At 40.4% G+C, this 17,131-nt stretch overlaps 1 protein-coding gene across 10 annotated transcripts in view; it reads left to right on the forward strand.

The window, feature by feature from the left end:
- Nucleotides 1–13,493, forward strand: part of TBC1D4 (TBC1 domain family member 4) — a 244,517-nt gene extending 231,024 nt beyond the window's left edge. For all 10 annotated transcript variants that reach the window (XM_029210504.1, XM_029210502.1, XM_029210503.1 and 7 more), the window contains 4 exons: nt 3,651–3,810; nt 5,764–5,933; nt 9,109–9,285; nt 11,431–13,493. In XM_029210504.1, coding sequence (XP_029066337.1) covers nt 3,651–3,810; nt 5,764–5,933; nt 9,109–9,285; nt 11,431–11,658 — 735 coding nt within the window. In that variant the 3' untranslated portion in view covers nt 11,659–13,493. The remainder of the gene's footprint in view (nt 1–3,650; nt 3,811–5,763; nt 5,934–9,108; nt 9,286–11,430) is intronic.
- Nucleotides 13,494–17,131: the final 3,638 nt, after the last annotated feature.

Here is a 17,131-nt window from a genome sequence, read left to right on the forward strand (position 1 = left end):
AACCTCTAGTTTAGAATGTAGAAAAAAAGTAAGGTTCTATAAAAAAAAAGTATTGCTTCTGTGTTAAGATCATAGCTGAACAGCTTTCTTTTTTTTTTTATTTTTTAGGCTTTCTTTTTATTCTGCTAATGAGAGTTCTCTTAATTTTGAGCTACCAAAAATACCAATTTTTTTAATTGATAGAGCCCAGTATATCTAGTTTTAAAATTGTAAATGGCCTAAGGGAAATATATGATTTTTTTCCAACATGAGTTAATGAGATTATAATCTCTCTCTCTCTTTTTTTAATTTATTTTTATTTTTTTGGCAGCGCTGGGTCTTCGTTGCTGTGCGCGGGCCCTCTCTAGTTGGGGTGAGTGGGGGCCCTTCCTCGCTGTGGTGCGTGGGTTCCTCACTGCGGAGAAGCTGTGGAGCAGGGCTCTAGGTGTGCGGGCCTTAGTAGTTGTGGCTCGCGGGCTCTAGAGTGCAGGCTCAGTAGTTGTGGCGCACGGGCCTAGTTGCTCCTGGCATGTGGGATCCTCTCGGACCAGGGCTCGAACACATGTCTCCTGCATTGGCAGGCAGACTCTTAACCCCTGTGCCACCAGGGAAGCCCTCTAATCTCATTGTTTTAAGCCTCTTTGTTTGACTGCTGCTACGCTTCTTATTTTAGAGTTATGACTTCCTGTGGCTCTTTAATTCTTTCCTTTTACAGCTTCTGTGGAACCATAGCTTGCACAGATATGTGCTCTAGAGATCAAACGTTTGCTATATTTATGTCTAGTACTTTGATTTTTAGTTTTGTGCTCTGAAAAACAGTTGTTTGTTGAATTCACAATATAATTGGCTATTTTTAAGGCATTTTTATAGAACTAACTACTTAAGGATGATATCTTCTAGAGAAAGAAGTTCTGCTAGATTTAATAAAATGTTGGATGTATTTCACACCAAAAAGTGAAGCTGATATAACTGATCAAGGACCCACTACTCAATCTGTTACTGTGTAGATAAAAATTTAAATTAAAGCACAAATCACAGATTTGTTTATTATTTACTACTGCTTTACTTTTAGCTACCCCAAGCATGAGAGTTTAAAAGTTACTATAAGCTGCTTATAATTTCTTTTTTGAAATATGAGTAATCAACTCAGTAGCCAAATAAAATAATTTCTTCTGTCAGTACTAGAAACATTCAGACGGCACTTTTTTTTTTTTTTTTTTTGCGATACGCGGGCGTCTCACTGCTGTGCCCTCTCCCGTTGCGGAGCACAGGCTCCGGACGCGCAGGCTCAGCGGCCATGGCTCACGGGCCCAGCTGCTCCACGGCATGTGGGATCTTCCCAGACCGGGGCACGAACCCGTGTCCCCTGCATCGGCAGGTGGACTCTCAACCACTGCGCCACCAGGGAAGCCCCAGACTGCACTTTTTGCTTTAATCTCCTCTGTCAAGAAAAATATGCTGCTGGAATACCTTGGATATTAGAAATCACAGCTCGAGCTTTTGGCTCCATAACCTTGGAAGCCTAACAGTATCTTAGCAGTGCAGACTGCCTGGCAAGTTCCATCATAAATCCGATGCTGGGCTCAGCAAAGAGAGAAGTTCTTGCTTCTGAACTGGATGTGGTAGATTCCTTAGAATGGAAGCTTTTCTGGAATTGGTCTGAAATTAGGATGTGCCTTCCATGAGAGTCCTGAGCCAGGGCAGTTCTGATTTAAATTCCAAAAGCAATACCTTCCTACATGAGGAAAAATTACCATTTCCGTGTACGAATGGTGATACCAAAACACTCATGATAGAGAAATGTGCTCCATAGTTGTAGATGGACTTACACTGACTTGCTTTATGAACTCAGTTAAATGAACTTGGATTTGTGAACATAATAATAAAATAAAACAGTACTGTGTAAGTACTGCATTCTAACGCGTTGTGCCACTATAGCTAAAAAGAAATGATACAAATGAACTTATTTACAAAACAGAAACAGACTCACAGACTTAGAGAATGAACTTATGGTTACCAGAGGAGAAGGGTGGGGGGAAGGGATAGTTAGGGAGTCTGGGATTGACATCTACACACTGCTGCAAAGGAAACCATCAACAGGACGCAAAGACAACCCTGAGAATGGGAGAAAATATTTGCAAATGAAGCAACTGACAAAGGATTAATCTCCAAAATATGCAAGCAGCTCATGCAGCTCAATATCAAAAACAAAACAAACAACCCAATCCAAAAATGGGCAGAAGACCTAAATAGACATTTCTCCAAAGAAGATATACAGATTGCCAACAAACACATGAAAGGATACTCAGCATCACTAATCATTAGAGAAATGCAAATCAAAACTACAATGAGGTATCACCTCACATCAGTCAGAATGGCCATGATCAAAAAATCTACAAACAATAAATGCTGGAGAGGGTGGAGAGAAGGGAACCCTCTTGCACTGTTGGTGGGAATGTAAATTGATAGAGCCACTATGGAGAACAGTATGGAGGTTCCTTAAAAAACTAAAACCAGAACTACCATATGACCCAGCAATCCCACTACTGGACAAATACCCTGAGAAAACTGTAATTCAACAAGAGTCATGTACCACAATGTTCATTGCAGCTCTACTTACAATAGCCAGGACATGGAAGCAACCTAGGTGTCCATCGACAGATGAATGGATAAAGAAGGTGGGACACATATATACAATGGAATATTACTCAGCCATAAAAAGAAACGAAACTGAGTTATTTGTAGTGAGGTGGATGGACCTAGAGCCTGTCATACAGAGTGAAGTAAGTCAGAAAGAGAAAAATAAATACCGTCTGCTAACACATATATATGGAATCTAAAAAAAAAAAAAAAGAAAATGGTTCTGAAGAACCTAGGGGCAGGACAGGAATAAAGATGCAGATGTAGAGAATGGACTTGAGGACACGGGGAGGGGGAAGGGTAAGCTGGGACGAAGTGAGAGAGTGGCATGGACTTATATATACTAACCAATGTAAAATAGATAGCTAGTGGGAAGCAGCCGCCTAGCACAGGGAGATCAGCTCAGTGCTTGGTGACAGCCTAGAGGGGTGGGATAGGGAGGGAGGGAAGGAGATACAAGAGGGAGGATATATGGGGATATATGTATACATATAGCTGATTCACTCTGTCATACAGCAGAAACTAACACACCATTGTAAAGCAGTTTTACTCCAATAAAGATGTTAAAAATAAAATAAAATAGATACCCAACAAGGACCTACTGTATAGCACAGGGATCTATGCTCAATATTATGTAACCACCTAAATGGGAAAAGAATTTGAAAAAGAATAGATACATGTATATGTATAACTGAATCACTTTGCTGTACACCCGAAACTAATGCAACATTGTTAATCAACTATACTCCAACATAAATTAAAAAGTTTAAAAAATACTACTTTTATTTCTCAAATATATGTGAATTAGTTATTAAATATTAGAGTAATAAAATTAAAGTTAGTGTATTTATGTACTCAGATAAATGCATAGTATTTTATTTTTCTTCTCCAAATTAACTTTAGATTCAAATTTATCAAATATCTGTGAATTAATTATTAAATATTAGAGTTATAAAATTAAAGTTAGTGTATTTTATGTACACTCAGATAAATGCATAATATTTTATTTTTTTTCTCCAAATTAACTTTAGATTCAAATGTACCAGCTGTCCAGGCTCCTTCATGACTATCACAGAGGTCTCTACAATCATCTTGAAGAAAATGAAATCAGCCCCAGTCTTTATGCTGCCCCCTGGTTCCTCACATTGTTTGCCTCTCAATTTCCATTAGGATTTGTAGCCAGAGTTTTTGGTAAGAGATGCTGATGATCCAGTGAAACAGTGTTATTTATTCCAAGGGATATACTTCTAGCCATAAGGTGCTCCAATTGTTTTATCAAGCATTACACAGAATCGCAAATTGCTAGTGGAATTTAGTAAATAAGTCTGGCTCTGTTCTGAGAGTAATTTGAAACCATATTGGTCTTAAATAAAATTGAAATTCAAAGCGAAAGAAGAATTGAGCTTCTATATTTGAGTAAGCTGTAATGGAGTTCTTATTTTCTTTTATACCTAAAAAATCACAGTATAATGAATTAAGGATTTACTCTGTATGATTTTTTAGATTTTTAAACACATCTTTACTACCTCTTTTTATTTTCCTTCCCCACTGTCCTCTTCAACCTGGATTCAAAACACAGAGAAACTTGTTCTCTAACTGGGTTAACAGAAGTACCTGTTCCAATGTTGTTTCTAATGGCATTTTGGGTTTTTTTTTTTTTTTTTTTTTTGTGGTATGCGGGCCTCTCACTGTTGTGGCCTCTCCCGTTGTGGAGCACAGGCTCCGGATGTGCAGGCTCAGCCCAGCTGCTCCGCGGCATGTGGGATCTTCCCGGACAGGGGCACAAACCTGTGTCCCCTGCATTGGCAGGCAGACTCTCAACCACCGCGCCGCCAGGGAAGCCCTACAGTGTCTTTCTTATTGGGGGCTGTGGTTTTAAAGGTTAAACACTGCATTAGCACTAATAAAATTTATAGGCAAAGTGCAGCAAAAGAGTATAACCGAGATGCAGGGAATCAAATGTTTACCAAATTTCTCTTCTTGAGTATACACGATTGCTTTTCTCCAGGGAAGTTTTCTTTGGAGCTTGGGTTCCTATTTATGGGTCTTCTATAAATCTTTTCATTTATATATTTGCTTCTCAGAAAATAGCTTATCAAATCAAAATATTTAAGGTATCTCTAATTACTTAGGGTATCTCTCTTTGATTTACCCTTGGAAGGTTGATAACAGAATTCAGGAAACAAATCTCCCCAGTCGTCTGTTTTTTGCTAAGAGAATATGAATGATGCTGTCAACTCTACGATAGGTGCTCCATTCTTTTCTTAGAATTTAGTGAAGAATAGAGACCGTCAGCAAAGGGAAAGATGCATGAGCAAGAAGAATGACCATGTTTGAAGTAATTGTTCCACGGCTCCCTCATTTTTAACGACCCCCTCTTTATTATTGATTGTGGAATGGCATGGATTGAGAGGAACACTCATACAAAAGCATTTAGTACTTTTCAAAACTATTGCATGTTTGTATTTGTTAGGAAGCAAAGTTCAGGGTTAGGGTAGCTTTTCTCTTCTGATTTAGGTTATATACTGGTTTTGATTTTTCTTTTAAAGTTTTTTTTTTTTTTTTTTAAATTGCTGCTCTAGTACAGTCTTTAGAATTAGACAGTCTCGGGTTTACATCAGTTTCTAGCTCTTTTATTAGTTGTTTGGCTTGCACACATATTAACTGGTCCATTTAGTTTTTTATTCTGGTCATGAGAGTTTAAATAGTCCTAATTGGTTATGTTGATTTGTTTCTGTATTCCCTTTGTGAAGAAAAATCTAAATATCAATGGATTCAGTGTTTTTGAGGTATACCTAGTGTCCATTAAATTTGGCAGTAAAAATTATAAATGCATGGACAAACAGATATATAATTTATCTTTTTCTTTTTACCCTGCCCTTATCTGAGGTTCCTAAATAAGTAAGAATATTTAAACAACTGTTTATTTGTTCCAGTCATATTATTATTTATTTCAAATCTAGGTGATTTTGACCAGTTTTATTTTGCAAAATATTCTGTGGTTCTGTTGCAGTAATTAAAACAACACACACACACCACACACACAAAAACCACACACCAAAAAACCCATTAACACACAGAGGTCACTTTTTACAATAGTAGATGCATAATTTTGATCATGAAAATTATATCTCTTTTTTTCAGATATTATTTTTCTTCAGGGAACTGAAGTTATATTTAAGGTTGCCCTCAGCCTGCTGAGCAACCAAGAGGCACTCATAATGGAATGTGAAAACTTTGAAAATATTGTTGAATTCCTTAAAAGCACGCTCCCTGATATGAATTCCTCTGAAATGGAAAAACTTATCACCCAGGTATGAGTTAAATGGTAATAATAAGATATAAGATGAGACAGCAGTTTCTCTACTATTTATTAAATGTTTTAACATAAAGATGTAGTTTTGCTTGACAGGGATTTTTTCTTTTTGATTTGATCAAATACATTTTATCTAGAAACGAGACTATTGTGTAATTTCTCCCTTGTGACATTGTTTGTGAGGCTGTGTCTGGGCAAGGTGGTTCAGTGCTACATCATGAGTTTTTCAGGAACCTTCCAACTTAGACCAATGGTGAGACTGAAGATAGAACTGACAGAGTTAGGAGTACCTAATAAATAAGTAAGCTGAGACTCACTTATCTCTGTAATATTGTTAATTCTGTTTTAAAATATATAAGGAGTATATGTGACAAGAGCACAGACTTTAGAAATAGACAGTCTTGGGTTTACATCAGTTTCTAGCTCTTTTATTAGTTGTTTGGCTTGCACACATCACCCTAATCTTCTGAACCCTCGTATTCTCACCTCCAAAATGAGACAATTCTGATCTAAGAGGTTTTGTGTGGTTTAAATGAGACTTGCTGTATCAGTCAGGGTCCCTTGCAGGAAACAGAGTCTACCTCCAATGATTCAAAGGAAGGTACCATTTACAGGGGTGTAGGCAGGGTTAAGGGAACTGGGCACAGATGTCTAGGTACCCAGGAACTAGTAACAGAGGGAAACTGTTCATACTCATGATGCTTCTCCCATCAGGAGAAGGATGACAGAACAATGTTACCAGGCCTAGCGAGTACCAGAACTCTGGAGGTTGCTGTGCTCTTGGTGAGCCAGACAGGGAAGGAGCAGGGAAGAAGTACCCGACCTCTTTCCCCTACCCCTTTTGATCTCCTGATGACTTTTCCCATTGGCCATACCTAACCAGAAGCCTGCAACAAGGAAAACAGGTCACAGGGATCTGCCTCCCAGGGTTCAGAGAATGGATGAGGGCAGAGAATGGATCTAGGAAGCAAATGGAGGGTAATCAGCACACCGTATATCTAGTCCCTGGCTCTTCATAGGGACCAGGTAAGTGGCAGTTATATATTGTTGTTCAGATGACAGGAATACACTTAAGACCAGATTTGTAGATACAGCAGTCATGCCTTATGAGTATTGATAACATTTAAATTTACCACTTTCCTAGAGGCCCTTAGGGTAGCAGATAAAAGACAGTTTGGAGCAAGAGAAAAGGAGTTTGAGATCTTGTGCTGGCGTCCAGCTATCTACTAGCTGTGTGACTTTGGGCAAGTTACAACCTCTCTGAGTTTCAACTTCCTCTCCTGCAAAATGGGAATAACATCATTTTTAGGAGCAAATGTAACCAATTCAGTTGAAGAATTTTGTACACTATTATTCACTCTGTAAGAAAAACTCATATTATTACACATAAAATTTTCTTTCCAGTACGTGGAACTGAAATCACAAGCAGATTATTCTGTAAATATCTATGAACAGTTTTTATTTGTTAAAATGCTCTGGGGCTTCCCTGGTGGCGCAGTGGTTGAGAGTCCGCCTGCCGATGCAGGGGACATGGGTTCGTGCCCCGGTCCAGAAAGATCCCACATGCCGCGGAGCAGCTGGGCCCGTGAGCCATGGCCGCTGAGCCTGAGCATCCGGAGCCTGTGTTCCGCAACGGAAAAGGCCACAACAGTGAGAGGCCCGCATACAGAAAAAAAAAAAAAAATGCTCTGGAAACTGAAAAATATAAATTTTACTTACACATTCACTTGTTTACTAATTCTTCAGAAATATCTTTTTGGACTGGCAAGCAGCGATTGTGCTTTTAGAGAGAGATGATAACTGATTTGAAATCAGATCACCTCTCTTCTAAAATTAATGAGGGAATTGCCTAGCTTTAGAGATTATTACTACGATTAATGGATAGAATTTATAGGCTATAGATTTGGACTTGATATTAGAGATAATTTTCTAACAAATAGAGTTGAATATGCAATGAATTGTTAATATTAAAGGAGGCTTTGATGAATAAATAAATAAAGTTTATTTATGGTCACTGTAAAAAACACAAATAATGCAGAACAGCACCAAGAAGAAAATAAAAGTAACTACAGATCTCAACACCTTGAGATTTAAAGCCTTTTAAACATCCTTTTATAATCTCTCTTTAATTACATACACAAATAAATATGTATACAGTTTTACTTAAGTGAAATCTTACTATACATGCTGTTGTATAACCTGATTTTTAAAATGTTTGCAGAGTATTGGATATTTTTCCATGCCAATAAATGTAGATCCATACCCTCATTTTTAATGGTTGTGTAGTAGTCCTTTGTGTTCATACCCACTGCATAGGGAAAAGATGATGCTTGTTTGAGGGGAATAACCAGGTTGTCTTGAAATATCATTTAAATTCTAAGATTTGAGTATCTCTAACAGTAGGAGGGTAAGTAAGCAAGTGAGAGTTTTCTCACTGTAGATTTCTTTTCTCCCTACACTGTTAGTGTAGATACAGATGCTTAAATGGCAGCTGTGGCCTCACTTTCCCTCACCAGTTTAGACTGAGGAGGAGTTGCCTGTCCTCTGACTTCTAAGCAAACTGTTCCTAATGGGTGGCGATATGGGAGAGCAGAGGTAGCCCCAATTAAATAGCTCTGTACAGTGCCCAGGGTTTCTGAAGATTTTGAATTTAGAAGATTCTCTCTATGGTAGGATATGTTAGTGACTTCCAAGAGGCTCACATGGATTAGCAAGTAGATGAAAATATTTAGCATAAGACCTTTCTGCCCCATTGACAAACAATTAGAAAGGCTTTTGGTCTCATTATTATAGACATACCCTTCGCAATTGTGCTTATAACCAGCAAAGATGATCTCTAACTCAGGGAAGAGTTACTCAGTAACTAATGTTGTTTATGTGGTGGGCTACATTTTGGGAGACCATTCCTAGATTATGTATATTTTAGTTGCAAAATTTCTTTGAGCATTAACTTTTTCTAGAGTCTTGGACTTATCATGAGAATGTTTCAATTGTATAGAAATCATCTGTTTGTCCCTAACTTGACAGTCACACTTGTTATTCTTCCTTTTGATATGTCATACTATTCTTCATTAATAAGTATTGGGAAATCTACCTGAAGTACCCTAGATACACAGACTGTATCTTGGTGCACATCCCGAAGGTCAGACTAACCCACGGTGTTTTCACGGCAGGTTTTTGAGATGGATATTTCTAAACAGTTACACGCCTATGAGGTGGAGTATCACGTGCTGCAGGATGAGCTCCAGGAATCTTCCTATCCCTGCGAGGAGAGCGAACCCATGGAGAAGTTGGAGAGGGCCAACAGCCAACTGAAAAGACAAAACATGGACCTCCTAGAAAAATTACAGGTAAAGAGATAACAATTTGATCAAAAACGCACTTGGATGCCTCCTTGCCTGCACAGAACCATACCAGAAAGGACAGAGCTGTGGTGTGGATTGAACCATTGCTGACTGTGGGCCTGTGTATCGGACTGTGTCCAAGTGCTCTGGGGGCTGCAAATGCACATATCAATTTGAGTACCAATTGAGAGAGGAAATCTGCTCTCACAAAATAGTTAAATGGCAGCTGAAAGAATCTCGTTCAATACTTACTGGGTGTTGTACATGTTTGGTTTCAGTTCAAGGGAGGAGGGATTGACTATAGGAAGCTGGGAAAGCTCTAGGGGACTTGGCCTGGAGCTGGACTCCGGAGGGTTGGTGGGAGAAAGGAATGAGGAGTAGTGGGTGTTTAAATAAGGAGGATGTGGCAGAGCAGTAGAGGAAGCTTAACATCAGTTTAAGATTTACGTTGGGGCTTCCCTGGTGGCGCAGTGGTTGCGAGTCCGCCTGCCGATGCAGGGGATGCGGGTTCGTGCCCCGGTCCGGGAAGATCCCACATGCTGCGGAACGGCTGGGCCCGTGAAACATGGCCGCTGAGCCTGCGTGTCCAGAGCCTGTGCTCTGCAATGGAAGAGGCCACAACAGTGAGAGGCCCACGTACCGCAAAAAAAAAAAAAAAAAAAAGATTTACGTTGGAAAGAAGTGGGATAAACAGGATGGAGACAGAATTGTAACTTTCAGGGTCAAGCAGAAGAACACGGCTTTAATCATGTTGAGAAGGAAATCTGTCGAAGTTTTTGAACCATATTTTAGAAAGATCAATCTGGAAATCTTGATAAGGACAGATTAGAATGGGGAGAGAAGGTGGGGAGAGAAGGTAGGGCGACCAGCTAGCAAGTATTTGCAGAAATCTGACTGGGGATGATGACAGCTGTCTAGAGTAAAACTCACAGAAATGGAAAGAAAAGGAGACATTTTTGAGAGAATTGAATTAAAAAATTGGTGACGCATAATCTGTGCCATCAAGGAGTTTATAGTTATTTTGGAATATAAAATATTAGCTATTTGTCAATGAACCCTTACCAATGTGATAAGCGATTTAGTATAAATTAATATTACGCACCTGCAACCTGTATGAAGTGAGCTGTGTATCCAAGCCCTGAGGGGTGGGGCTTCAGTGTGACCAGAGGATGGGGAGGTAAGAAGGTGAGGCTGGGGGCTGGGGGTTGGGGAAGGTGGAGCTTAAGTGCTGAGTTAGAGCTTAAGTGTTCCACGGCTCATTGGTTTCTGCTTACCCGCCACTTCCCCAGCACTGCGCATGTCCCCACACTAGAGGACACTAAAACTCTGCTTCGATGTGCAGTGAATCCTCTGACAAAGATAGCTAGGAGAGAAACAGCTGAGAAATGAGGGTCTCTAGAGTAGTTGCTCCCAGAGAAGGAACACAGGCTTCCTTCGCTTCATCTACGTTAGCTCTGGCCCATAGAAAATTTTATGCCTTTTCCTGTTCCAAAAAAGAGCCAACAATCTCTATTTTCAGAAAGAAAAACAGTTGGGGTATTGACCCTTATTGCTAGGATGTTTCAGTGGTGATTAATTGAGCATTTCCTTCTTAGGGAAAGTGGGTTTGCACCTGCTTTATATTATAATGATTTTTATTAATGGTTACAGACTTTCATTCACAGTTCAATGTTCTCATCACCTCTGGGTTCCCAAGTTACGTGGGCACACCCGACACCCGTTAAAACTGATAGGGTCCCAAGTATGTGTTGAGAAAACCCTGCATTTCCACTCAGAGGGCAAAAAGCCTCTTTTAGTACTTCAGGGCAGTCAGCAATCTCCTGTTTCTCCCTGTCAGATTCCAGTCACTCCAGGAGAAGACCTGTGTGTGGAGTGAGGAACCTCACCACTGTGGGATGTTGATTTAATTTTGTATTTTTGGTGTATTCAGTGAAATGAGATGTATTTTGTTAGTACCCTAGTTATATTTTTTGAGAAACCTGAAGAAATCTCCATTTCATGGGAGGTTTCAGAGTATTTGCTTCTTATACTGTTTTATTAAGGAATATGACATGATTAGTTAACATATGTAAGGTCTGGCTGCTGCTATGATGAAGAACCAAAACCTTCAAATTTTTGATTTGGAGGATTTTTTTTTCTTGCCCCAAACAGATAGCTCATGCTAAAATCCAGACCTTGGAATCCAACCTGGAAAATCTTTTAACCAGAGAGACCAAAATGAAGTCTTTGATCCGGACCCTGGAACAAGAGAAAATGGCTTATCGAAAGGCAGTGAATCACATTCGGAAGCTGCTGCCAGCAGACGCTCTGGCCAATTGCGAACCGCTGCTGAGAGACTTCAACTGCAACCCTAACAGCAAAGCCAAGACAGGAAACTAGCCGTAACTGAAGACGTGCCACCCCAGCCAGAAGTGCTCTGAGGATGTTACCGACAGAAGGAGTGTGCATGCTGCTGGCCCAGAGCTGACAGAACCACTGAACTGGTTCCGAGCCCAAGTCAGAGCCGGTAACCCTCGCTCTCCTTAGAGCATGCCAGTTCTAAGCCATTGTACATATGTAGACTGTTTTTTGCTGTCCTTGTTGACTATGTACATATATATATAATGGACATAAAGAGTTCATGCTTTCACATAAAGGAGTAGATGTATATTTAGAGCAGTTTTTTAAAAAAAATCAACACTTCATGAAATCCAAACCAAAGGGAAGTTAAAATGAAATTCCCCTTGGACCCATGTGAAATCATTTGTTTTTGTAGTGAAACAAAGCTAGAACATCTTTGTATATTGAAATATACTTGAAAAAAATGAATGTATTTTTTTCTCCAAAGAACAGCATGTTTCACTCATTGCTGGAGAGGTGGAAACATTTGTGTAGCTTTATGTGCATCTGTCTTAAATCTACTGACATTTTTAATATATATATACATGTATATGAGGAAAATGATTGCCAGTCAGGCTCCTTATGGGTTTTTCAGGAACGTAGGGGCCGTCCCCTGCTGCCTGCTTTGTGCCAACGAGCATGTTGCATCTACATACATTTTGAGTCTGGTCAGGCATTACTTTAGGTGTGTGGAAGGAGAAAGCAAGACTGTGGCTGAGTTTGCCCACCCAGCTCAAAGTGAAAGAGAACACTACTAATTTTCTAGTAAATTAGACCAGCATTGTTACTTAAACTAAAAATATCAGTCCTCAAAAATTTAACTTAGGACCTAAATTGTCTAGATCTACTTTCTACCTTTTTATTCAAATTATTCCTACAGTTGTGAATGAACTCCCCTTTACTTGGTGCCACAGTTGGTGATAAGGATTTGCCATTGCCCTATAAAATGTAGGCACTCTTACCTTAGTTCTCTCTACCTTAAATGGAGGATAAGGAAATGAAATTATGATTGGTTTTCTAAAGATGATGTACTGTGTTGAGATACGTTGTGTTTTTTTTTTTTTTTTTTGCCAATTGACAGGTCTGATAAGCTTGTAATCATTTTCCCCTTCCATGTGACAATTTATGAGAACTGTGGAATATTTTAAGTAAGCTGTTGAAATCCATGGGAAGGGAAGGAGAAAGCCCTTCTGAAACCTACAACTCTGCATTTGGACGCCTGACTTTCTCAGTCTACAGATAGATTATGCGTAGACATTCATGCATGCTGGGTGAATGGAAGGAAAGTAACTTAAAAATTGAGTTACACATGGAATTTCTCCATTTCAGAGATGATTCTATGATAGTGCCTCGGAAAGTTGATAACAGCGTTTTTGCCTTTCCAAACAATATTTTTCGTTACTGCTTTTTGCAGTACTTGTATCATCACAGATGGATTACCTGGGATAATTTCCCTCAAATTTCTCTATTTGTAGGAGAGGTATTTTCCTATGAGGAATATGACAAATATTATCTGGTTACTGTCTGGTGATGAAAATTACCTCATGTGTAATACACAGTTGGTAGCCAGGGAATCTTCAAGTTGGGAAAAGAAACTTTTCCTTTCAGTTGTTCCGTTTAAAGTAAATTTTATTCTGGGTGTTCAAAGTCAGCGTTAGAGTTGTATTACGGTGTTCGGAGCTTAAGTTGTCTTGGATACAATATTTCTTTTGAAAATGAATTTTTCTTTTGTGATCTTTTAAATGTTGCAACGATTATGCTTCATGCATTGTTACATCTTCATCCTATTAATGTAATGTCTAGTTCATTTCCAATAAATACATTGCTGCAGTTTCCTTGGCTTATTGGTTTTACTTTTGTTCGTAGTAAAAGAGAAGAAGGTCTTGGCTAGAGTCCTTTATAAAATCTGCACGGGTTGGATTGTTGCTACTTAAAATTTGCACACTGATAATTCTTTGAATCAGAGACAACAAAGATAATTTTTAGAAACATTTATGAAAGTACATGGTCAGTCATTCAGTACTAATTTTCAACTTCTTTCCCAATGGAGCCTTTTGCTGATAAATGTAAAAAAAGACAACCACACTGACAGTACTGCATTCTACCCCGTTTGTTTTTTATGCCCCCTCATAGACAGCAAGAGGGAGTAAGAGGATAAGAAAATACAAAATTTTAAAATTGGGTTAGCTCCCAAATAAAAGGATTAAAGGCACTTATTGGTGGATATGGTATGAATGTGTTTACATAAAAATATGTTTCAGAATATTTTCAAGCATGTTTGGATTTCAGTAAAAGGATACTGTATCTTGCTAACTTTAGGACTAAATCTTTTAAGTATTTTGTACTATATGTAGTAGTTTGAAGAGCCATTGTAGGCTTAGGTAGAGTGGTCTCTTAATATCCATGTTAATTTACCCATTTTATCACCATTTCAGCATTTCCCACCCCACCTGGGCTGGATTACAAATAGGAAATCTGCCACCTGAATTATTTAGTCCTCTACCATGTTGCATCACTCTTACTCGCTTTGATATATTGAGAAAAGCACTGGGTTTAAGGTGAGATGTTTTAGATCTGAGTCTTGGTTCCACCCCTTTTATTCATTCACTCAACAAGTAATTTGCGTAAGCCAAGCTAGATGCTGAGTATTCAGAGGTGGAGAAGATACAGTCCTTGTCCACAATGAGCTTGTGGTCTAGTGGCAGGAGGTTAACCAGAAAAAAGGAGAGCTTATACTACAGCAGGTATGCAAAGTAATCCACTCATTACACTCAAGGTGACAGGAGGGCCTAGCAGCACTTTGGAGTAGGTGACAAATACTCAGAAGAGGTGGTGCTTGCCCTGAGCCTAGAATAGCCAGTAGAAGTTGAGCAGGTTTGTGTTTAAACAATAGATGAACGAGAGATGGTGTCTTTCTGAAATCAAAACTCATTCCTTAATCCCAAAGTACAGTTAGTGTTCCCATAGGGGAGTGGTGAGAGAAGAGGCTCCTGAAAAGCAAGGGCTTTTTCATGAAGGTCTTAGCAGACCTTGTGAAGGAGTTTGAACTCCACCTAGAGAGAAATGGGAGCCATTAAAGGCCAGTAACCTGGAGAGAGACATGCTCAGATTTGTTCCAAACCACTTAATACAACTGGAGAGAAACTAGGGACTGGGAGACTGCAGTCAGGTGAATGCCATCAAAATCTAGGCCAGGGCTTCCCTGGTGGCGCAGTGGTTGAGAGTCCGCCTGCCGATGCAGGGAACACGGGTTCGTGCCCCGGTCCGGGAAGATCTTACATGCCGCGGAGTGGCTGGGCCCGTGAGCCATGGCCGCTGAGCCTGCGCGTCCGGAGCCTGTGCTCCGCAATGGGAGAGGCCGCAACAGTGAGAGGCCTGCGTACCGCAAAAAAAAAAAAAAAAAAAAAAAAAATCTAGGCCAAAAAAATTAGTAAAAGCCTGGTCTATAGCAGTGGCCTTGGGGAAGCAAGTCAGCCTGGATTGCTCTCTCTCTGATATAATCGGTCACCGAAACCCGCTAGTTTTGTCTGCTAAATATTTGTCCATAGCCCCCTGAAACTGAGGGTGGTTATCAGATCCCTTAAACTACAACTTGCCTAATGAGTAATGAACTTAACCAGCCTACACTGATCAAGCTCAATTTAATTGTTTTTACAAAAACTCGCACGTCCTCCAAGCCTCACGTAGCCTAAACAATAAGACGTTTGCCCAAGCTGTTCTTCAGGAACCTGGATTCAGCTGTGTCCAGTTAGAGCTCGGGGCTGTTTAAGACTGGGTGGGGCCAATGATCCTCCAACTGAGCATGTGCGAGCGCCGGATAGGTGGCGTCTTGAGGTCAGAAGGCACCAAACTCCACCCTCAGAGCGTGCGTCCCGTGTTCAGAAGCGCGCGCAGCTTTGCTGCGCCTGCTCAGAATGACGATTACCGCAGCTTTTCCTTCTCTCCAATCAGCTTTCCATGCTCCCCAGGCCTCAGCTTTATCCCTGAATACCCCAAGCGCCTCACTTTCTGGGAAGCGAATTTGAGGTTTGTTCTCCAGTCTCCTCGCTTGGCTGTCTCGCGGATAAACCCCTTCTCTGCTGCAAACCTCGGCATCTCAGCGTTCGGTTCGCTGCGCATCTGGCAGAAGAACGTGGTCCTGTAACATCCCCATCGCTTTTGCAGGTACCTTGTTCATGTCCTTGCTCTGGTGGGTTAAACTGAGACCAACCCCATTTCTAGGGGCTCTCAAGTCACAGACACTGAGCTACTTGGTGTTTGTTTTGATGAGTGAGAAACGCAAGCAGAATGTCTCAAATAGAGGAGAAGGATCTAGGATAGAGAGGGAATCAGCTGGAAGCATAGGGAAAAAGCAACAGAAGAGATGTTGAGTGGGAGTTTTTGGAGTGAAGCGTTGGTGACTCTAGTAACCTGGTCTCCCTCCAGTCTACCCACGACATGCAGTACTGTGTCAATTTCCTGGGGTTCCACCTGATGGAACCACATCTGCTTCACTACAAACCCTACTTCAAGGTGAGTGCAGCACCAGAGGGCCTGGCAAAGGGTGCCTGCCCAGATATGGGTTGTCATCGCTTACCCGGACTGCGCTCACCTCAGGCAGAGGGACCTTCCTAAAACATGAATCTCACCAAGTTTATCCTCAGTTTAAAACCCTTCGAGGGCTCGTCTTTCTTCCCAGGATCATCTAATCTTTGAGACGACCCACTTGGCCTTTCGTGAGTATGTCCCAGGTAGCCTGTCCAGCTTGATCTCCTGCCTCGTGCTCTGCTCAGGTCAAATGGTTAAGCTCGGTTTCCGTTCCTGAACTTGCCATCTTTCTGCTTCGCCCCGGCTGCTTCTTGCCCTGGGGGGTCTGGGAGTGCTCCTTTCTTCCTGCACTCCGTCTGGCTCACTCCTTCAGGTCGCGCTTAGGTCTGTGTTGGGGGATGAACTGACCACCCGCCCTGTAGCCAGGGTGTACTGTCATAGCGTGGGCCACCCCGGGGGTACTACTGACCTTCACAGAGAGCTCAGGCCCCCCTAGAGGGGATTATGCATATTAAAAAACTAACGTCATCATTACTCTGTCATAAGAAAAATGTTAACGGATTTTAGGTAAATTGAGAGGTAGGTGTAATTTTATTCAGCATTTTATGTTTCTTGGTGGCCTACTATTGAGGGGGGTACTTTGCTAGATGTTGAGACCTCAAAAATGTCTCTCTCCTAGCTTAAGTTCTTACCTGATAAATTCATAGTTCTTATGAGAAAAAAAAAATCAGAATGTACTGAGTGATACTTCGTAAATTGTGAAAAGACTCTGGTGCTTTACCTTTTATCATAATAAATATGTGCTATATGCTATATATAATTTATAAGATATGTAGTATATTATTCTCTACCTTATTTTTAAAATTTTAATTTTATATTGGAGTATAGTTGATTTACAATGTTGTGTTAGTTTCAGGTGTACAACAAAGTGATTCAGTTATACATA

This window comes from Monodon monoceros, unplaced genomic scaffold (assembly GCF_005190385.1).
Source record: "Monodon monoceros isolate NGI ecotype Baffin Bay Population unplaced genomic scaffold, NGI_Narwhal_1 Super_Scaffold_8, whole genome shotgun sequence".
Classification (NCBI taxonomy): domain Eukaryota; kingdom Metazoa; phylum Chordata; class Mammalia; order Artiodactyla; family Monodontidae; genus Monodon; species Monodon monoceros.